The 14,319-nt window shown below is 35.7% G+C and overlaps 1 protein-coding gene and 1 pseudogene across 1 annotated transcript; both read right to left on the reverse strand.

The window, feature by feature from the left end:
* Positions 1-2,305: 2,305 nt before the first annotated feature.
* LOC108377988 (facilitated trehalose transporter Tret1-like) lies at positions 2,306-8,255 on the reverse strand. The gene is made up of 6 exons (XM_017634289.1): positions 8,041-8,255; positions 5,666-5,895; positions 5,455-5,585; positions 4,990-5,357; positions 3,452-3,864; positions 2,306-2,544 (listed from the first exon to the last, which is right to left on the reverse strand). The coding sequence occupies exons 1-6, from the start codon at positions 8,105-8,107 to the stop codon at positions 2,344-2,346; spliced, it is 1,410 nt and encodes a 469-aa protein (XP_017489778.1). The 5' UTR covers positions 8,108-8,255; the 3' UTR covers positions 2,306-2,343.
* Positions 8,256-9,804: 1,549 nt separating this feature from the next.
* LOC108377987 (facilitated trehalose transporter Tret1-like) lies at positions 9,805-14,214 on the reverse strand (annotated as a pseudogene).
* Between the last annotated feature and the right edge of the window lie 105 nt (positions 14,215-14,319).

The raw sequence follows: 14,319 nt of genomic DNA on the forward strand, positions 1-14,319 counted from the left end.
GAAAGAAAGTTTACGTAAACCGTAAACCTTTGATACACATATTAAAATATTTCATTTACCTTGTCAATTAAATTGATTTTGAATTTCTAAACAGGTGGCAATCCTATTAAAAAATGTTACAAGTAACTCACTTAAAATCGATGATTTCAATAACTACTTAGCAGAAAATTAGAATATTATAAATGACCACAAATGTATGTATATCTCGGTAACCGATTTATTAGTTTCTACCAACCTCGCTGTCACTTTTTTTCACGAAAGCTTGCAATTGGTTTGCTCATTTGATTATTACTGACTAGCCGTTTTTGCTACCTCGACTTTCATCAATAAAAATTACAAAGCTTGGTTGTTTACTATAGTTTCCTAGTAACAAGCGCAAGGCAGTAGACTCTTTGTAATGCAATAAAATTAACGAAGCAAAATGCCTGTAGGAAAAGGCGAAGCGATGGTAGATGTATGCAATCAGGGCCGACGAAAGAAAACTCGGGCCCAGGACTAAAAAATCCCGGGCTTCTATATATAAAGTGTATAATATTAAAAGTATCCAAACTCGCAGATTTTTAATTACATCTATGTCATTCATATTCTGAGGTATCAGACAATATAAACATTAACACGAATCTCACTTAATCGGAAGACACCTTTATTCGACAAAATAATCAGTGATGAACTTTCTTAATGAAAATAAAATAGGCATAATTTTTTAAGTTAATGTCCAAAATATCCAAAAGTTTTTTGTCCTGGAATCCACCAGGCTGAAAACTGGAAAAAAATCTGGTTTTCTTGGAGCATTTTCGGCCTTCTTCACAACAAGGCAATTTCCTAAAGGGGCTCTTCATTATTCACGTGTTTTCGGCGCAAAACTATTTGTAACGTAAATCTTTTTACTAATTGAATTTTTAGTTAAAATTAGTTTTTATTTAATTAGAGATAAGGCTAATTTGAAAGCAACATTGTAAGCTATTCAACGTGCTATTAACCCATAGTTAACACGTATATTCTTTCTAATTCAAACATCAGAAATACAAATTACGTAGAAAAATAAGAAACCCCGAGAATTGCATTATTTCAAAAAGGAACGAGGCCATCTTCCAATGGCCATAATTTCTGAAGGAAAAATCGTAAAGCACCACTCGAAGGCGCATTTTGAAGGGTCAGAATAGTACTAAATGGCATAGAGTAAGAAAAAGTGGCCATTAAAGCCGCTTTTCGTGTACTTAACCGCGAAAAAAACCGCAATATCTTGGACTATTTGTAAGCTCGAGTTCTAAGCAAAAAATTACTTCTAAGGGTGCGTTCACACAGGGTGCCGAGCGGCGCCGAGCAAAGCAAGATGGAACAAGGCGAAGCTGCTGGTGTTCACACTGAATGAAGCGAAACGAAGTTTTTCTGATGGACTCGGCTAGAAAAATACAAAAAAAATAAAAAAAATACCGTCGATGAAATTCGAAAAAAGTATTTGCTCAATTTTATTCAATAGATTAGTATAATCCATTTTTGTTTGAATATTTTGACATCTTGTTTGCAGCAGCGTCACGAAGCTAAAATATTAAATAGAAAATTCAAATTCAAAAACGGCGCCATATCCTCAACTAGTAAAACAGAGCTGGGTGGACAATATTTTTGAGAAGTACAAATCACGTTTGAGGAGGACGGTTGGTCAGCTTACTATATAGGAAAAACCATGGAAGTGCGAATTTCGTACTTTATACAAAACTCTGGAAAATTCGACAAAGTTTCATAGAAATGTATAACATTTTAATCAGACTGTGTACAAAAAAATGTTGTTATGTAGTTTTGTAGCATCCATATTCCATACAATCATTCGATAATTTTTTTTATACGGAGAAGCGGCGCCAGAAAAAAATTGCCTAAAATCAGTGGTATGTCCTAGCTCCTTCAAATTTGCACCTTATTAAACTTATTTTTATTTTTAATTCTGCAAAAAAAGTTTTTGTGTAAAATGTATTTGTTGAAATTAGTAGATTTAAATTGTTCATGAACGTTAATGGGGTTTCTTAGATAAATGAGCTACACTTGTATATAAAAAATATAAACATTAAATAAACGAAAAAAAAAAAAATTTCTCCGGCCCGCCACCCTATCTGCATACATTTATACTCCCCTTCAAGTTCATACTCAAGTATCCATGAAAGCTTTATTATTACTAAGCAAATCTAAGACTTTATTTATTTTCTTCTCGCTTTTGTAAGCTTTTTAACAATCAGATACAAATAAATTTACAGAACTCTGCAACTTAAGTGTTCAATTACATATCTATATATGCACAAATCTTAAATATTACTTGAGTATACAGATGATATGGCTTTTAGCATTAGCTTTTTAATCTTTATCCATTGATTTTCCTTTGGTTTCCGCCAAAAAGGCATACAAATATATGGTAGTAATCATGCATATAGTCGCTGAAGTATACATTGTAACAGTTATGCCCAAATCGAATAAAAAATATGGATAGACCTTCAGAACGACGAATGCCAATATGCTGACCAAACACATTGAAATCGATAAGGCCTGAGACCGGATCTGCGAAGTATATGAAAGAGAAATTAAAAAAAAATAAAATATTAATTTACCCCAAAACTGAAAGCATTAATCAAAGCTTAAAGCACAGTCTTAACCTGACTTTTCGTTAATTCGTATACCCTAGTTAGTGTAATAGCCCATTTTCACTAAAAGCTTAACTACAGCTAAGAGACCCGGCAGGTTTCGAGGCAAAGATTTATTTATTATCTTTATCAGTCACGCGTAATGCAGTCAGTGCTGGCTTCTCAGTCAAACTTGATGGTTGGTTGCCCTACGTCTAAAATTGCCTTGAATAAAAAAATTTGCAGTTGGAAGGTCCAGGTGTAGTAAGCCGCTAGACTATTCTTCCCTTTTTCGTCCACATCCAAAGTAGCTCTCTTTAATATAGGCAGAGGCAAGATTTATTTTACTACCAGCAGCCTTTAAGAGTGTCCCTGTAGTAGCTCTTTTTCTCATAGATCTTGTGCCCATAGCCGCGTTGACTACTTTAGAGCATAGGGCCTTTAGATTTAGAATGGCGTTTTCCTGAGTCCGAACAATACTGAACACTCTTTGGTTTCTCAATAGATAGTACTAACCAATTTGTAGATCGCGATTTTCTTAGATCTATCCTTGGGATGTGTGGACTTTCCTGATATGTATATATGTATGTAAATAAGTCAATTAGTTTTTCAAGTATTTTTCGAATGAACGATGAGAGACTTCTCGGCGTAAATTATTTGCCTATGACCAACTCATTTCCCCTTCTTTGGGAAGAACATAACCCTAACCTTGCACTAAACGTTCGGTACATATGTGCCAAGATCGAGATAAAAAAAGTCAATATTGCAGTAAAAGTCAGAGTTCACTTTATGTTTCGAATGAAAGCCGCCGAAGTCAGATTGAAGTTAAACTAAAAATCACTTACCTTTGCTGGCAAAATTTCCACCGTTATGGTAAAGAAATTTGCAAATAGTCCATAAGCCGACATAAAGACCACTTCGATCATAAAAGCGAGCGGTACCCAATCAAACTTCGCCTTCGTCGCGGCATCTGTGAATTGTACAAATGCGCCTAGGCCATACATGCCCACAACCAAGCCAATTATAGAGGAAAATAGCAGCGCACGGCGACCAAATCGCTCCACCAACATGGTGGCACAAAAAGTGCCAAGTATATGCGATGCGCCAACAATGGGAGTGATGGCGTATGGATCCATCGTCGAACCAGATTCCGCGAGAATTGAAGTCATGTAGTTGATAAAGACGAAGCAACCCGAGAATTGATATAGAATACACAGCACAAAGGTGTCAGCAAATGCCTTGATAGCTGACCTTTCAACTGCAAGTAAATATATAAAGGAGTANAAAGACGAAGCAACCCGAGAATTGATATAGAATACACAGCACAAAGGTGTCAGCAAATGCCTTGATAGCTGACCTTTCAACTGCAAGTAAATATATAAAGGAGTAGTTAGTTGATAAAATTTAAAAGTATACTTATCTATACTAATATATAATTTGAAAGCCGTTTTCTTTAGTGTTCGCAAAGCTGGAGAACGGCTGAACCGATTTTTTTGAAATTTGAATAGGCTAAAAAAAAAATTTGATATGTAAATGGGGCGTGGTACCTCCCATATAGGTGGTTGTATGAATGAAGTCCTCCTAAATGGGTGTTTAATTTCACAATTTAACCCACCAGTTGGCGCTGTAGTTGTGTTATTACTAAAAATCTTATTTATAAACCGATTTCACTAATATTTAAAATATGTAATGGTAAAGGCAAAAAAAGGAACAAAGAAGTTCTGTCAGGTGGCGCTGGAGTCAAATTATTACTAAAAATAGTCAAGTCCTGCCCATCGACCTGCTGCACCATTGAGCATATCGAACTCTCCTGTGTTACGATTGGATCAAGGAGCAATTATCTTATTGCCAATCTTAATCGCAATCTCAATCTCAATCTCAATCTTGATCTTAATCTTAATCTTATCCCTAACATAATCATAATCTTAGTGTTAATCATATCCTAATCCAAATCACAATATTAGTTATTATTTATATAGTTATAGTTAATCTTAATAATAAACTTAATCTTAATCCTAACCTTTATCTTAATTTTAGTCATAATCTTAATATTAATATTAATCTTAGTCTTAATCTAAGCCTTAATGTTAATCTTACCCATTATCTTAATCTTAATCCTAATCGTAATCTTCATCTTAATCGTATCTTAATTTAAATTTTAATCTTATTCTTAATCTGAATATTATTATTATACTTAATCTTAATCCTTATCGTAATCTGAATCTGAGCGTTAATCTTAATCCTAATATTAGCGTTAATCATTAACGTGCCCAATCACCCCCGCCCTCCCCCTCTCTTTTTCTGTCACTTTTTCGTTACACCCATGTTTGCGTTTACACTCAAGCGAGCGCATAGAAGTTACACTTCAAAAGTATTTACTCACAGAAATCCTGCAGCCTTACGCGCTGACTCGAGCTCCCATTCAAAAATATCGCTTTCCATTCCTCAAATTCACTTTGCATGCCTGAAGCTTCCTTAGTTCGATCCATGTGTGCATTGGATTTTTGAACGCTGTGGCAGTCAATGCCTTTATAAAAATTAAAAGCCGCCTCTGCTTCAGCCAAACGGTTGCGTTTCAATAAGCTGTGTGGCGTGTCCGGAAAGAAATACAATGCTAGTAGATAAAATATTGGAAACACTACGGCAATGCAGGGTGTTACGTAATAGTTGACTTTGGTGGGCAATATGAAACCAACCAAAACACCACAACTGACAAACATCATGCCCATGGACATGAGAGCACCGCGAATACTGCAATGATTATACGAATTAGTCAGATATCTGATTAGTAGTCGTAAATTCGAACTGAAGTGAAACCAATTACTTTACTTTCTAAATAAGTACTCACTCTATATCTAATATTTCACTGAGAAATATTGGCGTTATCACAAACAATCCACCACTGGTGAGTCCTGCAAAGAAACGACCTGCATATATATACTCAACACTCTGTGCAAAATAGTTCAATATCCAAAAGAGCTAAGTAGAAAGTAAAAGTAATTTGTGAGCGATAATGTACATACATATATAGGGTGTGCAGAGCTGATTACTTAACTCACCATATGTGGAAAAGCCGTTAGGTACATATTGTATTTGCGGGCTAAGCGATTTACGGTTAGGCCAAAAATAATATTTCCACACAAAAATCCAAAAGCGAATGTCGAACCGATCCAGGAAACCTGTTCGACGGTTATAGGTACTTCGAAAGGCGTCTCAGGGGTTTGTAAGATTTGCACAGTCGGCGATACCCAGCCAAAGCCAATTCCATGCGAGAAGTTCAAAATATGACCTGAAGAAAAAAGAAAGCGACAGTGTTTAAAGAAATGTTGTAAACTTAGGCAAAAAAGATGTTAATTTAGAGTTCGAAAATGAGAATGATTTGCATCACCACAAAATATATAAAAAATTAATTAGTGTAAGGTGTAGCTGTTCTCTTCACCAGTTTGATCCTTTGCCGCTATTTTAAAGTACAAATTGTGCCTAATAGGCATCTGAAGTTTCTTGGAATGAAAAATGGTTTTAGGTATTTTCATTTTGCAGGCTACGACATTAATTGCACGAAGAGAAACATGAATAATGATGGCTGGAAAAAAAGGCTTGAGAAGAGTCTGAACTTAAAAAGTAGATTTCTCATATCCGCGCATCTTCGTCTTAAATCGATGGAACTTTTGATACTAATACTGCCGAAGTTGATTCTATTTCGATATCTGAGAATCCAAATGTTTAGAAAGGTACGTGCGAAAAACTTCCAAGACCTGATCTAGTAGAATAATAAAATGATGACTGAAAATTTTAGTGTTCCTAAGAACATCGAAATTGCCTGCTTGATGACCCAAAATCGCGCGATCTCACTTCATCGACGCAGCTGTTATACGTGGACCATCGAAATCTGAGGACATCAGAACCAGCATTTTTCTATGAAGCTTACCGCGAAAACATTAGATATCTAATGGCGAAAAATAAAACGAAGATGGCTCGTGCTATATCTACTCCAAAAGTATCGGCAGGGTTATTTGTTTTTTCACATCATATGGTTTCTAAGACTGCACATACGTTTATGACCACCTGCGAGACCACGAAAAATTTTGGTGACCATGTCACAGCTTATTTTGGCTAGTAAGATTGTGTCTAAAACATTTTGAGATGATAACCATGTATTTCTCTCGTTAAAAACAATCTAGACTTTCGTGGCTCTTCAGAAATAATTATTCCTTGGATGTAGTGGAGTTGCCCGGAAAGTCTAGCCATCAAACGACTATTAGAGGTTCCCCAATTTATCACCAAGAAAAATATCATCGATCTCTTTCCTAATGTTTGGGTTTCCCAAAGGGAAACAGGCCAGTGAGTATTGCAGCAGAGAGCGAAGTTAGTCGAAATTGGAGTCCTGCAATGCGTTCCTACGATCTGCTATGTCCCATAAAAGATTAAACGCTTTAGCTATCTTATTTATTGAAAACGAAATTGCTACTCAGATTGACTTGTCCAAAACCAAGGAACATTTTTCACAGCCCAAAGCACGCAAAATAAACTTCTTGTAACTTCAAAATTTCTAAATTTCCAATAATTTTGCAATACATGCCGAACCGAGGTGATAAACATTATTTTTTATGTTTATTTTATTTATTAAGCAAACGACCCTTGGTTCAATTTACGACCCCGACGTCATTGCTTCTAAAGCCCCGGTCCAGTCAGCAGCGATGCGAACATGACCGAAGGTGGGACTCTATTATTCTTTTACGTTCGAAGAATGAGAAGTTGATTGTTTAAGTAGATTTCAGTAGTCAAATTTTATTATCTCTAAATCCCGTTTATAGGCGTAAGCTTTTCTTTGTTGTAACCGGTTGGCGATCCCAATCGATATTGGCTCCTCAGATTTAGTACGCAATCAATCAAAGTCCTCGTTGTCAGCGGTAAGCAAGTGTCTGTTAGAATATACATATGTACCTCCTCACCAGGTTTTGCAGGTGCGTTCAGTGCTTTTCGGGCTCTATTCAGCCTATATAAAAGCTTGTAGCTGAATATAGTGCTGAGCACCATAGTTTTGGGTTCTAAGTTTGATGGTCGCTAATGTATTTCGTATCGCACGAAATTGTACATCTTCGCGCAAAGCTGAAAATCATGAAGTCGTAAGTTTTCCGCCTTAGTATTAGTATCCCATATAAATGAAAATATACTCGATGTGCACGGAATTTATTTTTGGTCCAACTAATAATTACAAATACCCGAAATAATAAACTTGTATGCAAATTTCCACGTTCAATGTCGCCTAAAGTTAAAAGAGAACTCTTGTACAACCATTTTAGTCCCATATAAGAAACATATAGACACTACTCAATGTGTGCTATAACAGCCATAAAACACACTTGCCTTCTTATTCTACATATATATGTACATACTTAAATTATGTCTATGAGTTGGTTTCGTCTTAACTCACATGAAAGCGTCACTAGGAGTTGCATGCGTTTTCGTTTACTAAATAACGCTATTTTATTTTTAAACATATTGAAGATTCTCAATTCAAACCGGGAGTGTGGTCTTTTTTTGTATTCTGTAGACTTATTGATTAAAGTGACACTTTCAAATTTTCATCACCCAAGAGTTATGCACATGGCATCGGCTAACTGCACGCACACTCGTCACAATTTGAAATGCAACTGAAACTACATTTGAATATACTTTGTTTTGTGTTTAGTTCAGATACACGAGATTTATCTTCAAAAAAGTAAGTATATATACAGATGAATGTATGTATTTACATACACGAAAGCTGTGTGCTTTACATTAGACCGGGTCGATCGCCATACAAAAGGAAAGATTTTTAAAGCAAACACCAACTATTTGAAAGCTTGTGGGGATTATCTCCAAATGAAATATTTTTTGAACTACTCTAAAAATCCGCTAGAGATGAAGGCGTAGATAAGATGTGTACGCCCCTCAATACAGTTTTCAGCAAATGACATTTTCATCAAATTTTTCGATTTATAAATCATATAAAGTCTTTTATATTTTTTATGAATTCGAGTGTATGTATAACTAAAAGCTCTAATAATGAAGCAAGTTTTTTTAGGCGTTTTTATTCGACCCGCTCTAATGTGCTTACCTGCGAAACCAGCGTTTAGCTTTTGTTTGTTTAAAGTGTGATATAGTGAGGTGATTAGATAGGAAAAAGATAAATATTTTTTCTTCATTTAAGTATGCATTTGCAAAAATTCTTATTTGCAAATTATAAATAAAAAAAATGTATAGTATTTTTTTTAATGTGTTCTGCAGTTACGTGAGGCAACTATGCTTTGATATGTAGCTAATAAACTCTTACAGGGCAGTTGTGGTAACTTTCAACCCAACACAGTCTTTCGAAGGACAAATCTTTTCAGACTAAAATCAGGAAAGTGTCAAAATGCAAGAGCGTAAGGAAAATGCGCTCACTAAAAGATAATAACAGAAAAAAAGTAAAGAAACGCAAAAAAAACAATCATTCAGTCCAAAGAATGGCAACAACAAAACTAATGTCAAATAAAAATAGAAATGTATGTACATAACAGATTCACACAAGCGCAAGCATAATAAACACTTACTAAATATGTATATCAATTCTTTTTTGCCTCCTTCCATTTTCAATCACTTTTTTAGTTTTTAGATTATTCTCACTTTTTCCGTTAATTGAAATTCAGTTGAGTTTGGCACTTTTCAAGATTTTGCCAGAAGATTTAAAACAATACTTTTTTTCATTTTTAAATATAATAATAAAAAATTAAAAAAAGTATTTAAAAAAAATAGAAATCATTTACACCCTAAGAATTGAATGAATAAATAAAATAAATATATTTATTTCTCTTTTCAAATATTGCAATAAAATTTTAAAAATTAAAAGCAAATGAAATTAACGCAAGAACAAGAACTTAAATTTAAAAAAAGAAGAAATAAATAAAATAAGTTTCTAAATATTTTATGAAATTGAAAAAAAAAATTTAAATAAAATCTAAAAATTAAAATCAAAATTTAATAAAAAAAAGAAAATAAAACAAATTCCTAAAAATTTAACGAAATTTAAAAAAATATTCTTTTTAGAACAATGACATAAATATTACGAGAAATTAAATTAGAGAGAAAAAAATACATAAAATAATTTCTAAAAATTAAATGAAATAAAAAAATAAAGAAATGTTAATGTGCCTTGCTCACCGGCCATTGTTCCTTTCCAATAAAAAATAATTAAATATTTTCTTTGTTCCTTAAAAATAATTTTTAATAACAACATTTTTCTTCCTAATCCTTCTCCATTGATTTGCCTTTAGTTTCTGGCAGAAAAATGTACAGATAAATGCCTGTAATCACACAAACGCTGGCACAGGAATACATTGTAATTGTGATGCCCAAATTAAAAAGGAAATAGGGAAATAGCTTCAAAGTTATGAATACCAGAGTGCTGTTGAATAGCATACAAATCGATAGAGCTTGCGGACGAATCTAGAAAAAGGAAAAAAAGAAATTATGGAAAAAAAATTTTCAGAAAGATGCTTATCAGTATAGGAAAGGTGAAAAAATCATTCGTCTATGATCATTCGCATTCGCTGTAAAAAAGGGTGACGAAGGTCAAAAATTTGTTAAAGCATTTCCGATGCTTTCGAGCGTACTATTGAAACCAAAATCACAACAAATATTTTGTTGAATGTCTAAAGTTTATCAAATTTCATGAACTTTTTCAATTCAGGGCTCTTTCTGCTCACCTTTGCCGGATGTATTTCAACCACAATGGTGAAGAAAATTCCAAAGACTCCATAAGCCGCTGTGAACACCACCAACATCATAAAAGCAATTGGCACCCAATTGTATGTAGCCTTCGTTTGAGCGTCGGTAAATTGCACGAATGCGCCAAAACCATACATGCCAGCCATCATGCCGACCGCCGAGCAAAAGGCCGACGACCGAAACGCTCCACCAATACGGTGGCCGACAATGAACCCAGTATTTGCACGAATCCCATAATAATGGCGCTAACATTTGGATTCATAGTCGAACCGGAAGCGGCAAAAATATTTGCCATATAATTGATGATTGCAAAACTACCCGAAAGCTGATTGAGCAAACACAAGTTTGCGGCAGTGAAGAAATTGAAGAGTGTCGATTTGTTGACTGCAAAGATAAAATGAAATTTGAAATTAAAATTATTTTCGTTGAGCTGAGGCCATAGCTTACAGAAGTCTTTCATCGTGAGTGGCGTTGTCAGACCACCTTTCTCAATTGTTGCTCTCAGTTCATCAAATTCGCTAACGGGCGTTGGTGGTGTTGAAGCAGTGTTCTCTAGGTAAGCATGGAACTCGATGCCCTTGTAGAAATTGAAGGAGCGTTCAGCCTCGCGCTCACGTCCGCGCTTTAGCAAACACTGTGGCGTCTCCGGTAGAAGTGAATTGCCGATCAGATATAGAATGGGTAGTACAACTATAATGCAGGGTATGAGATAGTAGTCAAATAGCTGGCCATTATGTAACCAACCAACAAGCCGGAACTGAAGAACATCATAGCCATGGCAGTGAGCGCGCCGCGGATGCTGGAAAAGCGTGAAAGGCATAGTAGAGAAAAGCAGAAACCGCGATTGGCGATGATTATTTGGAATTACAAAACGGAAGTATTTCTTATAGACTCTCAAAATAATTGGCTTACTCTTTATCGGAAATCTCGCTTATGAAAATCGGCACAACCAAAAAAATGCCAGCGCTTGCTAGTCCAGCACAGAAACGCCCTATATACAAATGTTCAACGCATTGCACCAAATAGTTGAGTATCCAGAAAATCTACAATAATTTTTTTATTTTTTTATTTTTGTGACACTTTCCCATTCAGTCGGCTATCTTACCATATGCGGAAAAGCCAAAATGTACATATTTATTTTGCGACCCCACCGATCCAGCGTAAGGCCAAAGAATATATTTCCTGCTATAAAACCCAAACCAAATGTAGAACCAATCCAGGAGGCAGCTTCTGTTGTAACTGGGAAATCGAGCGGTGACGCAGGTGACTGAAGTATATTTAATGTAGGTGACAGCCAACCCAGTCCAGTGGCATGGGCGAAGGTCATGATGTGCTCTGAAGAGAACAAAAAAAAACAGTATTTACAAATATTTATTTAGCTTCAGCAATAGTTTCCTGGTCTCAAACTATACTAGGCGCTTTCAAAGACGACGTTATTTTGTCTAAGGGAATGTGACACCCCGATCGAGTTCGTTGTTATTATTTATCGATTGCAATTCTGAATAAAATATATAAGGCAGATCACAATGCTCCAGAAAAATGTTTAGATAAACAGAAAACTTCTCAGTATTCCTTACATATGAACAAAGTAAGATGGAATGCGCCCAATTTATAATCTGGTCATAAGTTTACCTGATATCATCGAACCTCCAAACAACGAAGAATTAGACGAACTAAGCAAGTAGTGCAACAGGATGATTTTCTATCTCCGCTATTATTTAACTTTTACGTCTCGAAGCTTCCTCAGCCAACGGAAGAAGATTCGCTGATTTCTTGCACTCACCAATTGCCGTCCGGAAATGAAATTCATGACCTCTGTTCGACGAACTTTCTCGCTGCTTCACCGCATGGCGCCTAACGCTCTTCCCGGCGAAATCAACGGCGACACATTTTTACCACCTGGATGAAGAAGGTCAGGTTTCAATTAACAACCCGAAAATCCTAAGTGTTACCTTTGAAAGCCTGTTCTCCTTCTCCGTGCATACAACAGAAATTGTCAATAAAGTAGAGAGACGCAACAGGGTGGTCAAATCGCTTGTCGGTAGCGACAAAGACAAAGAGACGTTTTTGGCAACATAAAATTGGCTGTTCGGCTTTGATTTATGCTGAGACTGTTTGGTCGCCGGGGACTACTTGGACGCAGTGTACGAAGCTACAGACTTGTCTAAACGACGCACTTCGAATATCATCTGCAAAGCGTACCCCCAAATGCTCCCAATAAGGGAGCACAACAAAAACCTCAGCAAGCAGTTTCTGGTAAGGTTCTGTAGACGCGAGCACCCGAAAAGGTACTTGTTTAAGTAACAGCCTCCACCCAGGCACTTCAGGAGGCATCCTTTCGTTCCAAACCTACGCTGCACGTATAGACGAGCTATCAATGGCAATTATAGAGAGTCTGTGTCCACCTTCTGTGACTCTCCTATTGCAGAAGATAAGATTCAGCTGCCACGTTTAGCCATCTTAAGAGCTAGTATTTAACCAGACTCGACCACGGCATACCCATGACACCAACCACCTCATCACATGCCCATTTAACACCACTTTACCTCTGGTGCCAACCAGTCGAAACGGAGCATTTCCTCGGCCTACCATTAGTTGAGCTTGACGGCAATTATTTATGGACAAACCGTCTTGGGCGGATGATTCTAAAAATTCCCATATCACAAAAAATTAGAGTCAGTTTCCAGCGCTCATTTAGGTGTTATTCCGCACTTAAACTGATGAAAGTATTTCCCTCATTGTCAATGAACACTGAAAAATTGCCGGGAATTTAAGCGATTAAACTCATTTTGACTCCATCTAAAAATTCAGCTTCATCTACAGTTATCTGCTTTCACTTGCGGCCAACTGATATTGAGACAGTGGAATAATAGTCTGGAGTTAGTTGATATACACTTAAGTAAAAATTAGTTAGGCCGGGCAAGTTAGGTTAGAAAACGTGTCCCCTAAGAGCGCTCCAAGAATAGGCTACAGACTATTCCGAACTAATTGCGCGACAATTATGAAGATGTCCTTAATTAAGTTATACAGCAACACAACCCGTAGACAAGTCAAGGTTCAAGAAAATAGTGAAGACCGCAAGAAGTTTCAGTTTCAGTAAAGTCGCTATCGAGGTCAACTTATCCAAAAAAGCGAAGGCTTTCTCTAGATGAGGGTGAGTCCGCAGTCGATGCGACAAAAGGTTTAGTGAGGAGCTCATATGGAGTGCACAGCGCCCTTAAGGCCTTCAACAGATGGCATTAGTAGACGAAAACAGCAGGATACCACAAATGTTGCAACAGATATGGCTTGGAGTTGAAGTGAGGCTATCGAGCTTCCTTAGAAACAACCTACTCGATAAATACGAAACTCTTGAAAATATTTTGAGTATGCAGTTTTGTTGTCCATTTAATTTTAGTATAATAAAGTGGAAGTTTAAAGTAGCTGGTAGTTACCATTGATTTTTAACAATTTTATTTTTATTTTTTTTGTTGCTGAGGATGTCAGTAATTTTCTTCTATACAAAACATTCGACAATTTTTTTTATATGGAGAAAATGAGCAACACTTTTAACAAAAAGAATTCCCAAAAATCAGCGATAAGTCGGACCAACTTAAAACTTGCTTTGTGTTGTAGATACTAAAATTGAATGGGCTACAAAATATGCAGATATTCAAAATATTGAATATAAAAAATCTAATTAAAAGGCTCGAAAATTTTGTTACATAGTACATACATATGTATACTATATTTTTACAAAACAAATAATTAAAATTAAAAAATATGAAGATAAATTTTCAAATCAAGTCAATATGTAATTGCCGTAAAGTTATGATACGCACTATAGTTACTAGTATTATTTTCCGCAGACAAAAAATTACTGAGGCGCATGAAAAAAATCTACTTATGGACTGGCGGTAATTCACTTTATTCCAATTTTCACATCTTGAAATTTTTTCTATACTAATCGAATATAAAAAAAAAA

This window comes from Rhagoletis zephyria, unplaced genomic scaffold, assembly GCF_001687245.7.
Source record: "Rhagoletis zephyria isolate East Lansing unplaced genomic scaffold, Rhagoletis_zephyria_1.1 Rzeph_scaffold_13115, whole genome shotgun sequence".
NCBI lineage: Eukaryota > Metazoa > Arthropoda > Insecta > Diptera > Tephritidae > Rhagoletis > Rhagoletis zephyria.

Bases quoted from the DNA above. Each gene is read 5' to 3' on its own strand.
- LOC108377988 (XM_017634289.1), bottom strand. From the start codon at position 8,107: ATGTTTAAAAATAAAATAGCGTTATTTAGTAAACGAAAACGCATGCAA. The intron at 5,358-5,454 runs GTGAGTACTTAT...TAATCATTGCAG, and splicing joins AGTGAAATATTAGATATAGA to TATTCGCGGTGCTCTCATGT. The intron at 2,545-3,451 runs GTAAGTGATTTT...TATACTTCGCAG, and splicing joins TGGAAATTTTGCCAGCAAAG to ATCCGGTCTCAGGCCTTATC.